At 38.9% G+C, this 15,664-nt stretch overlaps 2 protein-coding genes across 4 annotated transcripts; both read right to left on the bottom strand.

Annotated features, from left to right (window-relative positions):
* Positions 1 to 835: 835 nt before the first annotated feature.
* Positions 836 to 6,496, bottom strand: LOC137133491 (uncharacterized). The gene is made up of 2 exons (XM_067517156.1): positions 5,789 to 6,496; positions 836 to 4,878 (listed from the first exon to the last, which is right to left on the bottom strand). Exons 1-2 carry the CDS (start codon positions 5,964 to 5,966, stop codon positions 3,563 to 3,565), a joined length of 1,494 nt encoding a protein of 497 aa, XP_067373257.1. The 5' UTR covers positions 5,967 to 6,496; the 3' UTR covers positions 836 to 3,562.
* Positions 6,497 to 7,018: 522 nt separating this feature from the next.
* On the bottom strand, positions 7,019 to 13,985 carry ska3 (spindle and kinetochore associated complex subunit 3). Of its 3 annotated transcripts, none has more exons than XM_067517213.1 (11): positions 13,708 to 13,985; positions 13,566 to 13,627; positions 12,666 to 12,837; positions 11,958 to 12,390; positions 11,791 to 11,852; positions 10,933 to 11,132; positions 9,397 to 9,603; positions 8,686 to 8,877; positions 8,374 to 8,453; positions 8,063 to 8,190; positions 7,019 to 7,410 (listed from the first exon to the last, which is right to left on the bottom strand). In XM_067517213.1, exons 1-11 carry the CDS (start codon positions 13,835 to 13,837, stop codon positions 7,253 to 7,255), a joined length of 1,824 nt encoding a protein of 607 aa, XP_067373314.1. In that variant the 5' UTR covers positions 13,838 to 13,985; the 3' UTR covers positions 7,019 to 7,252. The 3 variants fall into 3 exon arrangements, with proteins under 3 accessions (XP_067373314.1, XP_067373315.1, XP_067373316.1); XM_067517214.1 differs by having other exon boundaries at positions 10,933 to 11,129; XM_067517215.1 differs by having other exon boundaries at positions 13,723 to 13,985.
* Positions 13,986 to 15,664: the final 1,679 nt, after the last annotated feature.

Genomic DNA, 15,664 nt, shown 5'->3' with positions numbered 1-15,664 from the left:
ATATAAAATGACCAAAAATAGAACAAAACCTCTGAAGTGAAGTATGCATAATTCTCTTAAAACTGATTTCTCCCAGCATTAATCTGAGAGAGCTATTGTTTTGTAATGCAGACAAAAAAAGCCATTTCAAAGTAAACTTCAGAGTGTTGCAATCTGCATTTTTAACAATGTATCAAATGTAAATTAATAACCATAAAACAAATTGCAAAAAAAACACAAGAAAAAAAAAAAGCTGCTCTCAGAAGTGACCATCTCTGCACTGGTCCCAGCGCTGTATGAATTTGTGTCATTGGAGGTTTCCACCCAACCTGAAAATATTGCACAGTCTCTTTAATAATAATAATAGCATAGAACTATGAAACAATAAATATAAAACAAATACCAAAACAAAAGTCTAAAAGGCATCTCTAGAATTATTCTGACAAGTTTCTGTTTGTGGTAAAGTAAGAGAATCTGGTGAAACCTGAAGTAATGACATGGATCGTTGTTCAAATCCCACCCAATGACTTTGAAAAAGCAGTAGAGTGAGAGGTCCTGTTATTTCCTGCTCTCTGACCGCACATATCCTAGGCAGGGCTTCCTCCAAAAGCATTTCTGTTTGACAATTAAAAAAATAAAAAATCTGTACATTACTTAGTCACTCCTCTCTGGCCCTTGAAGGAAACTTCACCAGTGAGGCAAAGGTCAAGAAACAATGTAAAAAAAATAACATAAAATAAGAGGGCTAAACTCTAATATCTGTTACCATAAATGTGAAACAAAGGGGGGGTGGGGGGGCAGCGCATGTACCAAAAAACTTAAATAACTGTAAACACAGAGCCAGTGGGAAAAATCCTTAGTTGTATTTCCCAAACTTTAATTATTCAGTCACAGAGGGAATAAAGAAGAAGGGAATGAATCAAACCTTTAGAGGCTACACATCGTGGAAGCACATGCATCTATAACAATACAGGCAAACATGTCAACAGTAGTGTGAGGTGTTAGATAATCATAGATCACTTACAAAACATAGAGTTTACAAAAAAAAAGAATATATAAACCAAATTATTTTATTATTTCCAGCCTAGAAGCTTATCGTTTATTTTAAAAGGAGTCAGTGAAAGTCAAGCATCAACTACTGGCTGCTTTGTGAAAGTATCCTCATCATGTCACTCTGGATTATATAAAAACTGAAATATTACAATATTATAAAGATTGCTCTTCGAAAAGGTTTGTCTATTAATTAATTCTAACACTGGTGTTTGGCAGCTCTCACCTAATACCAATCCTTAGTAAGTGCTGCATTTTCTGCTTTACAAAGCACCAAAACGAAAATAAGAAAATTCAAAGAAAAACTATTACCAAACTGTCGATATCGACCACTTTCCGATGATTAAAGTCACTCCAGTTCACCATTGCAGATGTAACTGAGCTAATGACTTTGAAAGGAAGAGTCTAACTTGTGGTTAGACTTGGGATTAGACTTATCTTTTCAAATAAATGTAGTAGCACTGATTCATGTTTTTGTTTCCTTTGGAGTAAACAAAAGACTTAACATTAGCAGTGATAAAAACCACGACCCTACAAAACAAAGTCAGCTCAACAAGGACCTCGCAGTTAGAGAGGAAATCATTTTGACGTGTTTAAGGAACCTCAGAAGAAGACAATGAGCAAATGATAAACATAACTGTCTCTGATGGACACAAATATCCAAGGAAGGGGACAGCGAGGGGACATCGAGGGGCCAGAAAACTGAAGGCACATTCCACTTTTTTCTACCTTAACTTCCCCATCTGCATCCAACTGAGCCCGTTTCGTTTCTTCCCATCATGCAATTAATTTTGGGTCCTGAGTCACAGCACAGAAGAAGGTGTTTGTAATCTTTAATCCCTCAAAACATTTATCTTGAGAGCTAAGTTTTGATCTATGTACGATTACTTGACCTCGTTTGAAATATATACAAATTCAATGGTAGAAGAGGGATGAACAGAAAACAAATTAATGGGAACATTTCTTATTGTATACATAAAACACTGAGTGAGTAATGGGTAGTTTACACTTGACTGCTTAGTGATTAAACATGATTATCCTCGTAACCAAATCAGAAATATTTGTAGAAAACTGATTTGTAACAACAGTACCAGATTTACAAACGAAGGCACCAGCAACACAGAACAGAAAATGAACTTTAAAGTGCAAGTAACACTGAAATCTCGAGATACTTTCCTCAAAGTGTATCACAAAACAGATTTTTCAGTTTATGTGACTATATACTGTCCATATATTTGCAGAATTTTTAGGAACTATTAACATCAAAAATGCATTTCAGTAGTTGGCAACCTTCCTAAAAAACAGCTTTCAGTGCAACAAACATTTGTGAGGTACATGCTCATGATTCAAAACAGTAACGAGAAAACGGTTTTAACAAAGCTGATGACATTCTTTGATAAATTAAATTTAGATTTGTACCTTTTTAAACAACATTTCACCAATTTTTGTAGGCGTGTTAAAAGAAAAACAACAACAACAAAAAAAGGGCGCTTAAATTAATAATACAAAAAAAAAAAAAAATACAATTATAATACTCGGCCCTTTGTGACCAGTTAGTGGCTATGGGCTCCCTGCTAAATAATAGAGCATCGCCCTGTATACTTGCTAGAAAATGAAACATAGAAAACAATACCATTTTTTCTTTCCACATCAGCACAACCGACATCTCTTAGAAATCTCAAACGCTGTACTAACAGACAATTCTGGAAGAAGAAGGAAAAAAAAGAAAAGAAGTCTGAAGAAAATGTCCCTGGCACAAATGTAGTTAAAAAGTTGCAATTACAATTAAGCCTAACTAGTCCTAAAAACATTTCGTTTGATCATTTCTATTGCTTTTATTCAAACAGCTTCTGCAGGGAGTGTGGTATTTCATGTAGGAGTTATCGATACCAGAAAAGGCCCTTTGAAGAGGAAATCTGCCATTTTAAAATGTGCAGTCAGCCAGGAAAACTATCAAAAACTCTGTCCATTTGGTAGTTAACTGGCCTGTGAGTGGTCTGTGCTAAGAGGGACTGTTTTCTATTTTAACATCTAACATTTCTTTGCACTGACTGACCGCAGTTATGTCAACAACAAAAAACAAAAAAAAGCCTCAGGAAATATAACATGTTTTTATCCCTGCATGGAGTCAGGACAAACCTCTCTATTGAGCTGCATTACTGTGAGTGTTGTTCTTGTCATTTTCGGTCATCTGATTTTATCTCTCAGTGCATTGGGTCTGATGTTCCTGATCAATAAGTGCGTTTGCAATTCACTGTCAGTAGAGTTGCATTAGTTAATGACATCAGCACTGCAGCCTTTGGAGAAGTCCTCCCATTGTTTGCAGGTGTATAAACTCACCTAGATAGCAGGGAGTCGTGTCCACACAACATGTAAATGAAAGTAGATACAGTACATTTAAATTAGTTCAATGTAGCAATGACGTAGTGTTGACATAGGGACGTAGTAGGAAAAAGTAGAATAAGGTCCAAAGCAGTAAAGGGAAATTAAGTGCCCGACTAGCATTAAGGAGCACTAGGTTTTTCTGTATGAATCACTCTAGTGGAGCAGCAGAGATGCACAGGTTGTTTAAGGCACAGGCGACTTGCACAATTTTATCAAAAGTTGAGAGGTTCGATGTGCGCTCACAGGCTGTGGTGAAGGGGCTCTCAACAGGGCCCGTGAGCATGGCGTACCTGTGCTTCACCATGGAAATCACCCTCCCCACGTGCCGCTGCACACTGACCGTATCAGAGGAAGCATCAGCCAGTGGTGAACCATCGGACCTTCCGGCAATTTTGAACAGTGCCCCACGGGCGGCCACAGACTCGCCGATGTCGAGATCGCGACTCGCCAGCACAACATCACCAGGGAGAAGCTTGCACAGAAATCCACATCCCTCAGCCAGGGTCTTGTCACTAACGTTTCCCAGCACACCCCTGGAAACAAATGTGACAACACCTTGTGGAGCTACACCAATCAGATATTTTAACACGTTATAACCTGTCTCAATCTCTTGCGGTTGCTGCGGCTTGTTGCCCCGAGAAACCGGCTCTTCAAAAGGCACCGTGAAACAGTCTATGATGACAGCGCAGTCAGGGTAGGAGGCGCGCAGAGCTGCCGGCAGGTTTTTCCGAAGCTCAGCTCTAGAAGGCCAGAAGACGGCCGTTGGCACCAGAGTGGAGGACATGATATTGACCATCCGGTGCACTGTTTTGGTTACAGTGCCGACTTTCACACCAAAGCGATAGGCGAGGTCTTGATTGCGGAGGTCTAGACGAAGCCGCATCAGAGTCAGCAGCAACTGCTGGAACTTGGAAAGTTTCACGTTTTTCATCCCCTCCATGTGAGGTGCCAGCAGCCACATTACTGTCTCTAAGACAAAGTAATTTGGTAAACCAGTGTAAAACTTGACTTTCTCTGCATCATTCCTCAGGGAGTTCTCAGACAGGGACATTTTCTCCACAGACTCTCTGAGAGCCTGGTTTTCCTTCTTCAAGGCATTCAGGATGTCGTCAAAGTTAACTGGAGCATCAGACATCTGAGCAAACTTTCCTTTCTTGCTGTCACTTACGGGTTCATCATCATCATCGTCGTCGTCGTCTTCATCAGAGCTGGGGGAAGAAGACGCACTTTCATCCACAATGGCCTCCTGCTCCCTTACCTCAGGATGCTCTTCCTTGCCCTGCTCTCCCACCACAGACCTGCCCTGGCCCTGCAGGAACAACAAGGCATTAGCCGCTTCCACACGTGCCTCTTGCTTGTCCAGGACCTCTAAGGCACCGGGCTCCTTCATCTCTGGGGATAAGGGAGCGGTCTTGAACACAGAAGGAACATAATCGGGCGACCTTGGATTCTTTACCTGTTTACCTGATTGTGGAAAGAGAGGATGTAGTAAAGAGGGATGTGGTGATTAAACTGAAAAAATGAAACTGTCTGTCCATGGCACTTACGGAAGCAATTCAAACTTTAATTATGTCAGTAGAGTGTAAGAAAAAAAAGTGTAGTAGGCAAGCAACCGTGATTTTCCCCCCGCCTAAGATTTTAAATCGTCCCACCCAAAAACAACAATGCGAGAACACGCTGAGCTGAGAGAGCAACATATTTTAGGGTAGGGATTAGGATCTACCTAATGAGGCTCCTTGTGAGTATGTTTCTAACATCAACTGAATAAGCCTAAACAGTTTACACATATTGTATGCATGACTTGATCCAACAATATGTGAACATAATGAAACAGTAGCATGCAACTGAGTAAATCAAAACCAGAAACAATACAATTAGTTTATCTTACTTAAGTCTAAGCCTTTGGACCCATAAAACATATTAACAATACCTTTACATCAACTGCATCATGGAAAAAAGTTTCCTTTTTTTTTTTTTTTTTAAATATGAGAACTGAATATCTTTGAGCTTTTACTCCTGTGTTTAATATAATTTGATTCTGATCATCAGCTGAAAAGGTTTTCAAACCTGTCATTTTGAGTGATTTCTTCACAGTATTGAGTTGCCGAATAAAGGATGCCAATATCTCGACAATCAAAATGAAACAAAAACAATTTAACCAATACATCAGCTGTTAAATTAGGCGGATCATCCGTTGCAATTATCGTTACACCACATGTGAGATAACTTAATGATAACGTTACCAGTAATCTTTAAAACTACAACAGTCCACTGATATCACACGTTTTCGTGTTCTCTTTGGAGATTTTGAATGCACCTGGATCAATACACACAATGGGATACTTTTAGTTTTAGTGTTGTACTGCATCCATACCTGAGATGAAGTGAGTACTACACAGTCGACTGCCGTCGTTCGGCACCCATCCCTCTCTGTTCACGGCGGCTATCCAACGCTGCTTCCTCTCGGGGTCCCGGGGGAAACGGTAAAAAGATAAAGTGGTGCCCGGTGTCCTTCTGTTCCTACAGCCTGCCACCACACACGTGTGAACCATAGTAACGCCTCAGAAGAGCGTGGAAGTGTGTGCTTGTGTTTGTTGGGTGTTTTGACTCCCAAAATGGCGGCCGACCAGAGGGTGGGGAGAAAAATCGGCAGTAACGTCACGGAGGGTCATTAGCATTCTCTTATCTTATTGGACAATCTCGGTGCGACGTCACTGAAAGGCGATTATAACGTAGGCCGTGCATCAACGACGCTCTCGATCAGAACTCGTAGTAAATCTAGAAATCGTGGAAGTGATTAAAAACGGAGTTTTCGGCTGTTATATTATGCAATAAGCCAAAAACAAACGGCCATACTCGAATAAAATAGAATAGCAGTTACTTTGTTAGCTTTGGTGGTTATCTAACATCTCCATGTACAATGTCTTAGACTTTACATCATGGTTCTCAATTACGGTCCCCAAGGACCCCTGCTCTGCTTATGTCCTACCTTTAGCCGATTACCTGGATCAGGTGTGTTCAGTGCATCAGAAGCAGAAGTATGTTTGTACACACTGTCAAAATGAAACAACGCGATACCTGCTTTTCATTCACAAAAAGGACTGCGATGCTATAATGACAGCAGAAGAGTTTGATTGTGCTGATGCTATATCACGATTGAATTGTACTAAAGGGAGTAAAATAAAAGTCCTGTATTCAAAAGTTTACGTTTTAATGCGTTCTTCTCTAAATTTATTTTAAGTACTAAAGTTAATGTACGTTTTACACTATGTGATACTGACGTATTAATTTGCAAACATCAATATTGTAGCAGCTGATAAAAGGTGGGACTGACGGTACCAACCTTAGGTACGGACTAGTGGCTTAATAATGCAGTACACCATAATTTATCACGTACTAATACTTTGCAGTAAGAATCTACATTGGCAAAGTAACTAGTAGTTAAAACTATCAAATAAATTTAGCAAGGTAAAAGTACTATATTTCTTTTTGAATTGTAGTTAAGAGTAAAGAAACTAAATGTTAACACTCAGGTACTGTCTTGAGGTACTCGTGGATTATTTGAGTAAATGTATTATTTATTGTATATATTGAAGTACCAAAATGGTCAAAAACGTTATTTTATTTACAAGTCAATTTCATGCTCATTAAAGTCACAGAGGTTCATGTTATCCACTAGCCATATATCAGAGGTATTTACAGTCTAGATCAAAAAAAAAATATATCAAGTTACCAAGCCTTTCTTTGAAAAAGTCCTCTTATATTTTTATTTTTTTTAATGGGCAGGTTTTTAAAAGGTCTACATGAGACTAGATTAAACTTCCCTTTATTAAAGGTATCAGTTGCTTGTACACAGTTTGTACACAGAGGTGTTTCTCACTCCTCCAATATGCTTCAGCCTCTTGAGTTCCGTTAAACAAAGGATGTATACAGGAGTCTTAGTTCCAACATTAGTAATCTTCCTCAGCTCCTCCATATGTAGCTCTGTCTTTTCTTCTGCAGATGGGACCACAAAACAGGCAAGCAATTAGATCAAACTGCTGCTCTGAAAAGTGTCTCTATCCAATGCTTTCCTGCTTGTTTATAAGATTGCCGGCTAGTAAAATGCTAGAGTAGAAACTAATTTCAGCTGTGTCTGTAAAATTGGGTTCTCTGTTTTATTAGGTGCACAGCTCTCTGCAAAGGTTTTAGGCACTATAGATCTTTACATTCCCATCCATCATGCAATACATTTACATTAGGCTTTTATCCTAAACAAAATATCTAAGTCAGGGGAAAATTGAAAAGCAAAGTGCCACAAGTGCCAATTTGTTCTGCAGTAAGAGTCCTACAGAATTACTGAGATATCTCCGGCAAAAATAACAAGTAGTCCTGCAACTGTTGGTATGACCAGCACACAGCCCTGAACTTAAGATCATGCAGGCTGTCAGAGGTCACATGAGACAGAAGACATTGAAACTACCGAAATCAACAGAAGAACTTTGAATTATCCAACATGCTCATGCAACATGCAGTTGCAAGAATCAGAATGTGTGCCGTTTAAAAAGCAGTAGCAGGTCCTATCAAATACTTTGTAGGAAGTTAAACAGTTATGAGTAGCAACTCATAATCATGCATTATATTTTTATAAATGTACTGCTGCACTGACCTTCACACTCTGCTGTGAATTTGTTGATGCTGTGAACTGCCTGGTTAAGGCTGTGCAGAGTCACCTGCCTCAGGTAGCTGGGTAAACTCTGGAACTCACTCTCGGACACCACAGTCAGACTCACAGCTCTGCAGAAAGGACTTGTTACAATTAAAATCTTGATTTAAAAACTGCAGGCCTAAATGATATAAGAATATCCATAATTAGAAACCAAATTCCCAAATGTATTAAAATGTATCAAAACTATACTATGTCAGTATTTGTCAGGCTTTTTTTATTCTCAGTAATGGTCTGATGTCAAGCGAGTTTACCTGTTTTTATGTCTTTCTGGCCTGACGTGTGGGTGCACAACTGCCATGGAAGTCTTTTTCGACTGAGCCTGAGACACGAGCTAGGAAAAAAATAAAAATCATGGACAAGGAACGTGAAAAATGAAGTCTGAACTTTACTTAATGTCCATTTGATTTTAATATTCTGAGTAATTTACTTTAGACCGTACAGTCTTAAGACAAGCGTCAGGGAAATTCATCCGAATACCTAAGGTACTTAACACTAGAAGCAGATTACAATAGCTGCAAGTTTTCAGCTGTAAAATGTCTCATTATTGATACAAACAGACATACTTTACATATGTCTTGAGTAACAGAGCTGAGGTCAGGCATCTCTGGGGTGCTGGGCTCTTGATAGTCCATCCTAATGCGAGGTGTCCCCAAGCTGAACTCCTGGGTGGCACCGTCCAACTCTGGACTAATGACAGAGGTCTTCTTGGACGGCTTGACAGACTCAGTAGCCTTCTTTGGAATTTTGGCCTTTTTCTGGATGTAAATATATGAAGGCAGGCAAACATAACACAAAAATGTTTCCCTTTATCTTCTCATGTGAAGTATTATTTTCACTGCATAGTCGTCAATAGCAAACATCAGTTATTATGCGCTAATAAAACGGTATTGAATTGATAATTTTGCTATCCATATTGTAATTTGGATGGGAATGGTCACATTGCAATTGTTTAAACTATATTGCAATTCTGAATTAGTAATTTTTTTGCTTCTTGCAGGTTTCACAGGAAGCCCATGGAGACACGTGTTTTCACCTCTGTAACTATTTAAAACGTAGCTTTTAAAAATTAATTTAAAGACAGTAGATGAAATTGTGACTGTATATCGCAAAAATTGTGCTTTGTTAAACTGTGATTTCCAAAAAACACTACATTTTAAGCCTTAATTTTGTCTGAGTGCAAAGACTTTCAGCAAATTCAATTACAGGTGTCACTAATCATTAAAAAAAAAAAGATGTGACTCTGAAAAATATAAGAGACTTCCTTTTGGTCTTACACTTTGTAACGAATTTCCCAAAACAGACTCAAGGTTTGGCATCTCTGGCATTGGTTTGTCCTCTACACCCATAATGGATAGCTCTGGCACACTGTACTCCCAGGAGCGTTTGGAGCCAGCTGCTTCGTGAGAAGGTGCTGTTGGAAATTCAAAGGTGTGGCTGTCATCTTCAGTTTGCATGTTGTTAGGACCTGTCTGGCGTGCACTCTGTGAACATATGTTTAAAACACACACAAAGCCTGAGCTGATAGGTTTTCGTTTTTTTTTTGTTTGTTTGTTTTTCCATCGGATCTAAATGAGGAAATAAAGTGACAAATTTTTTTCACATCGTTACTGGCAAAAATGATTTTAAGATATTAAGTCTAAAGACACGTATTTGTGATGATATTTATTGACCTAATGCATTCTCTAGCCCATTCAATCAATCAATATGTATTTATATGGCACTTTAAAAACAACAAGGAGTTGATCAAAGTGCTTCACAAGAATTAAACAGAATATCTAAGCAACTTTTGAACATAAGTTCAAAAAAGTAAGATAAACACAATGCTAAAATGATAAAAACAATTTGATTAAATTTTTTATTTTATTATTTTAAAGTATTTAAATAGGCTAAATTGTTTAAAAAAAATACAAAATATGTCGTCACTACTAAGCATTAAAAGCCACCTTGAACAAATGGGTCTTTAGCTTGGATTTAAAACATGCCAAACCTGTAATGCAGCAAATGTCAGGTGGTAAGGAGTCAGATGGCAACAGCAAACGCACATTTCCCCACCTTTTACACCTGGATTTTGGAACTTATAAAAGAAGTTGGCCATATGGCAAAGTATGCTGAAAAAAGCCCTGGATACCTAAACACTGAGCAAGGTGAGAGATGGTCCTGCATGATCCACAGTAATAAAGGCAGCTGTAAGATCCAGACGCACCAACACAGCAGGATGAACCCTTAACAAAGCTGTATCAGCACTATGTCTAGATCTAAAGACGGATTGGAATTTCTCAAAAATATTATTATTGTCTAGAAAATACTACAATTGATCAAAAACAGCCTTTTCTAGAACTTCTGAGAGAAAGAAGTTGAGACACATGTCTAAAATGAATAAAACAGTTATCATGGTAACGGTTATAAGAAGGTGCATTATCACTGCATGCTTAAAAACATCTGGTACAACTCCTGAGCGAAGACCGTTGTTAATAAACGTAAGACGACATGACCCTACAATATTAAAAACCTCTTTTAAAACCTAAGCTGGAACTATTTCCAAGGGACAATGGGTAGGATTCATGTGCTTCACCATCTCAGTAAGAGCTAGGAGAGAAACAAACTGCTCAAACACAACAGAGCAAGTGGGGGTAGCAGACAAGTCAAGAGTCATTTAGCCCATTAACCTAACCATCACATTGAATGCCTAACCCTAAAACTAAATCGTAACTCAATAACAGCCTAAATGTACTTTGTAAAAAAAGTCCTCAATCTGTAAGGAAAATACTTTTTTTGTCCTTTCTATGAAGCAAGTAACAGGAGACACACACCTTTTTGGTGCTGACCAGTCGGTTCACATATGGGGTTTGAAACACCGGGACCTCAGGAGTAGACGGCAGGTTTGGAGCGCAACCATGGGATTCTGGGTCACCGTTTCCTTGGGCAGGAGAGGAGCAGTGGCCCTTTGTCTTTTTGATCTTAAACCCTGGGGTGCAAAGCACAGGTGGCTCTGGAGATTCCAAGTTGTCTGCTCAAGCCATAAGAAAAACGTGACATGCAAGGACATCAATACATGTTTTATTCAAGGTGCTTTCTCTTAATTTTTTTGCAAGGGTGGTAGATCGTTTGCTTTTGTAGAATTATATAGTTACATATTAAAAATATAGGTTTTTGGAAAAGCGTCTTTATCAAATATTCACTTATATCGAAACAAAAGTTCTTTAAAAAAAAAAAAGTTTTACCCACTATTGTGTTAAAATATAAACACTTAGATAATTTCATGTAGTAATTTATGATTGAGAGAAACCATAAAAAAAAAAATGATTCAGCAGAATTACAAACTAATACGCAGCATAACAAAAGTGGAGAAACCTGTTGGGACCAGGGTTAGTTAATGAATAATAAGTTTTAATGCATGTCAAAGCCCTCTCTGTCCATCTTGGTTTCCCATCTCTCACTAAACTATTATCAAATAACGACATGAAATAAAGCTGAATATAAATAAAAAGGAGGAGAAACAGTAAGAATGCTGTGGAATAAATAGGAACACATTCCTAATAGGTGAAAACATTTTTGCTTTACACCCTCCACAGGTAAAACAGCTGTAAAGGCTGGTTATAGATGTTAGTTAAGACTTAAATGTAAGAATCTAGTAGCAGGAGAGGAAGAAGTTCTGAATGGCTTCACACCTTTTCTCTGCAAACCCTCTGTCAGAGGGTTTATCGGCGGTTCAGGCATGTCCTGAGATGGTCTGTTAAAGAAGAGAGCACTCATAAACCATGATGAGTACTGCACATATACAATATACATTATATATATATTACTGTTTACACTGAATTTTAATTAATTTGTATACCCTTGGGGCTTTTCAGTGTTTTTGCGGAACAGATCCATGGTGAAGTCATTGTTCAGACACATGGTGTGCTCCGAGATGCCAAAGTCCCGCATCTGAGGTGTCTGTATCTCATCGTCATCCATCCGCAGGGCACATTTGGGAGTTATGGGCATAGGTGGTGGTGCAGGTGTGTTGAGCAAGGGTTGAGGAAGGTTCATCTCAGGCATAGGGGGTACCTCCGAGCACCACTCCGCTCCAGCCAGAGCTCTCTTTAGCTGCATCTCAGACAGACCAAAGTCAGAGAGCTGAGGGGTTCGCAGTACGTCAGTGAAGGGTTGAGGCTCGGCTTTTGAAGGAGATGTGCAATGATCACCATCAACCTCCTCCTGGCTCCGCTCTTCTCCTGCTGATGCAGTTTTATCCTCATCTTTTAAATCAGCTTCCGGCTGCTGACCTGTAAAAGATCAACCGTGTAAAACACATTTATGTGCGTCTTGTTTGCTACATTTCAAGCTCAAGTACGAAACTTTGCTGTCTTCTTTCAACATATATAAAGTCTTAAGGTTTTGTACTAAACCTCCTGTATTCTCTGTTTTGTCCAACTAAGAAACTGTCAGTGCCGTTTTATACACTGAACAATCAAGAAAAGAAACTGTAAGATCGGTTACCAGTTAAAATAATCATCACATACAGTTGTATTTTTACATACATAACCTGAAGGTTACTTACTGTTTGGTTTCCTGGTCTCTTTGGGGGCTTGGTAGCCATATTTTTCCCAATGTCCCTTCAGTACCTGGATGTCTTCAGTGACTCTCTTCTCCATCACTCTGCAGGCCTTAATGAAACTGCTCCCCTCATTCACTTGAGCCTTCTGCTGAGCCAACTGACTCTGGAAATGTCCCTATATGAAGACAGGACAGATTCAACAGATAACAGATTTATGGTACATGTGATTCTATTCTTCACAGAACCTGAGCACTGTTTTAAATACAACTTTGTGATACTTGAATATCGAGAATTACTACTTTCTGCTACTCAACTATTTCTCTAGTCTATAGTTTTGTTCCACTAAATTTACATATATTAAATAATACACTCTTTTCCTCAATTACATTTACCTGAGAGATATAATTACTAGTTCATTTTCACTTCATGATGCCAAAATGCCCATAGGTGTGAATGTGAGTGTGAACAGTAGCCTGTCTGTGTACGTCTCTGTGGTGGCCCTGACAAAGGCTGGTGACCTGTCCAGGCTGGACCCCCGGCTCTCGGCCAATGACAGCTTGGACAGGGCTGCAGCCCACAGTGATTAAATACCTTTGAAGGGAATCAACTCAAGTTTGGGAACCACACAAGTAGTTTGTGAAGTTGTAAGGTTAAGGTTAGATAACGATGCTTATATACTGAGAAGTCAAAAGTAGCTTCTTTAATAACAAATGCTGTTGTAATACACATACAATGTCTTGTAACTAGTGTAGGTTTTGTGGAGTCCTGGACATTTACGTTTGAATTTGCCATTTTTACATTCGAAATCTCAATGATCCCTGCAGTGTTTTCGTGAGCTCGTTAACCAAACGCAGGCTTAAAAGGTTAGATTTCTGAACGGAGTTTGGTGTAACGTTGACACACCTTCATGTCTGACACTTCACAGTTCATTTCGTGGTATGCTCGCATTGCTCTTGCCGTGGCGTCTGAAATTAAAAAGAAATCTCATTCATATAACGTTTATGTGCGTTCAGAGATGCTTTGCACGGATAAACAACTGGTTTACTTGTGGGGGTCTCACCGCTGTCGCCGTCGTTGTTGCGGTTGTCAAAGGCTCGCTGGAGCTTGGCAGTTTCTGACTCCAGAGTCACCGCCAGATTTTTAAGCTTCGTAAAAAATTGTCTCGTTGGGTCCATTTTCAAATAAGAGTCTAAATTTTACAGAAGTACCAAAACCTTCCAACAACTAAACCCCGGAGCTAGCCGTTTGTTTACCGCCTCTGCGCCTGCCATGGAAAACTTTTCGATTTTGGCGCCTCGGCTTTTTCCGGGTTTAATCGGAAGCTTTGGTTTCTTCTTCTTCCTCCCTTTTTAAGTTGATTGGCGGTTGGCAGACCCGTGTAAAGGCGCAGTACCGCCCCCGTCTGGATTGGCGCGTGGAACAGAGGCTAAATGGATTTGACACATTCCTCCTCATAGAAACTACACTCCAATAATTCATAATGACCGGTCTCTTGCTGGTTACAATGCACGCAAAAACCTTCTTCCATTAGCAACATGCTCTTGGATCTCAGAAAGGTGCGTACATTTGTCATTAATGTCTAATATGCTTGCTGTACTACATGCATTTGACCCCTTAGGATATTTTAGCCTCAGTGTTGCTAAATAAATCCTGTATCTCAGATGTTTGTGTTTTAAGTGAGTTCTTGGCCAGTTTATCATCATCGTCATTGGGGAAGGAACCCAAAGAAAACAAACTGTCAGTCCCTTGTTGTGTAACCTGTAACTTATATGATAGATTTCAAATCTAATATCTTGTGTAGATGATGCTTGTAAGTGCTGACACATGGTCCATGGCAATTAATTTAATCTTGTGGCAGATTTCCTCAATCCATTGTATGGCTAATTTAACTGCAATAACTTCAACTGTATATTTCTATTGTCTACTTTACACAGCATTTACATGGGCTGAAGTATTTGCCACTGCTTTATTATTTTATCTATATGTCTCCTCCATGCGATTTCCTCTTCAAATATGACCCCACGGACCTTCACCGCCCTCACTCAAGTGTTTCAGAAAAAAGAGATTTATAACACCCATAAAAAATCATGAAACTTCCTTGCCCTAATCAAGAGGGGCCCATCATCTGCATACTACAAATTATGTACAGATTTTGTGATTGCAGATTTGTGTAATAAACTGTGACTCACTTGTTAAATTGAAAAGAGTTATTACTAGTACTAGTATTATACTAGTAATAACTAGTATAATGTGGTCAAGACTAGATATGACTTGTAAAACAGAGAGAAGATGGAGAATTGAGGTCAGTTTGGGGATAATTAATTTGAGTGATTGTAAATTCAGCCGTCTGAGTACTGTCAGTAAAAAGGGTGATTGAATAAGCCGTAAGTTCTACCCACGCATGTTTTGGTCCAAGCACTGTAGAATAATAATGTGCATATGGTATGTTTGTGAGTGTGTGTGTGCAAGTATAAATGTATATGTGTAGAAGCATATATTATTTTGGACCAAATTAAAACTCAGAACAGTCAAGTAATTTATTTTAGGTTGTGTTTGAAGTGGATTTCTTGCACTTTGCATTATTATTATTATATTGTCATATTGTCCATATATGAACCTTCCTCTATTCCACCAGATTTCACAAGGAAATATTTTTCACAGCCTTGTGGTGCCGCCCTACACATACTGCAGAGGTTGCGCAATGAGGCTGTGCTGCCAGAAGATGACGTTTTTTCTCAGTAGACGCTGCTCCAACCTGTCAAAGAACCCTGTTTACGGAGATCTCAGCATATTACAGCCATCTTTTCAGTTTTTGCAGTTTCATTTTCATCCATCATTAATGCAATATAAAACCACTATGAAACACTGGCAGAGAGCTTTACAAGAAATCTTTGTCTCAGCTCTTTTTCCTGTAATAGTTCTTCTTTTTTATCCTCTGTTGGTAGCATATTTTATATAAACTGATTAATAATTTATTCTGGGAAAGGTGAAAACAAACTCTC

Source organism: Channa argus, chromosome 9 (genome assembly GCF_033026475.1).
Source record: "Channa argus isolate prfri chromosome 9, Channa argus male v1.0, whole genome shotgun sequence".
In the NCBI taxonomy this organism is placed as follows: Eukaryota; Metazoa; Chordata; class Actinopteri; order Anabantiformes; family Channidae; genus Channa; species Channa argus.
Note: the sequence above shows the minus strand (reverse complement) of the source record. Positions and strands in the feature narration are given on the sequence as shown.

Bases quoted from the DNA above. Each gene is read 5' to 3' on its own strand.
- ska3 (XM_067517213.1), bottom strand. From the start codon at position 13,837: ATGGACCCAACGAGACAATTTTTTACGAAGCTTAAAAATCTGGCGGTG. The intron at 13,628-13,707 runs GTAAACCAGTTG...TTTTAATTTCAG, and splicing joins CAGCGGTGAGACCCCCACAA to ACGCCACGGCAAGAGCAATG. The intron at 8,878-9,396 runs GTAAGACCAAAA...ATTTACATCCAG, and splicing joins TGGGAAATTCGTTACAAAGT to AAAAAGGCCAAAATTCCAAA.
- LOC137133491 (XM_067517156.1), bottom strand. From the start codon at position 5,966: ATGGTTCACACGTGTGTGGTGGCAGGCTGTAGGAACAGAAGGACACCG. The intron at 4,879-5,788 runs GTATGGATGCAG...TTCCACAATCAG, and splicing joins TAGTACTCACTTCATCTCAG to GTAAACAGGTAAAGAATCCA.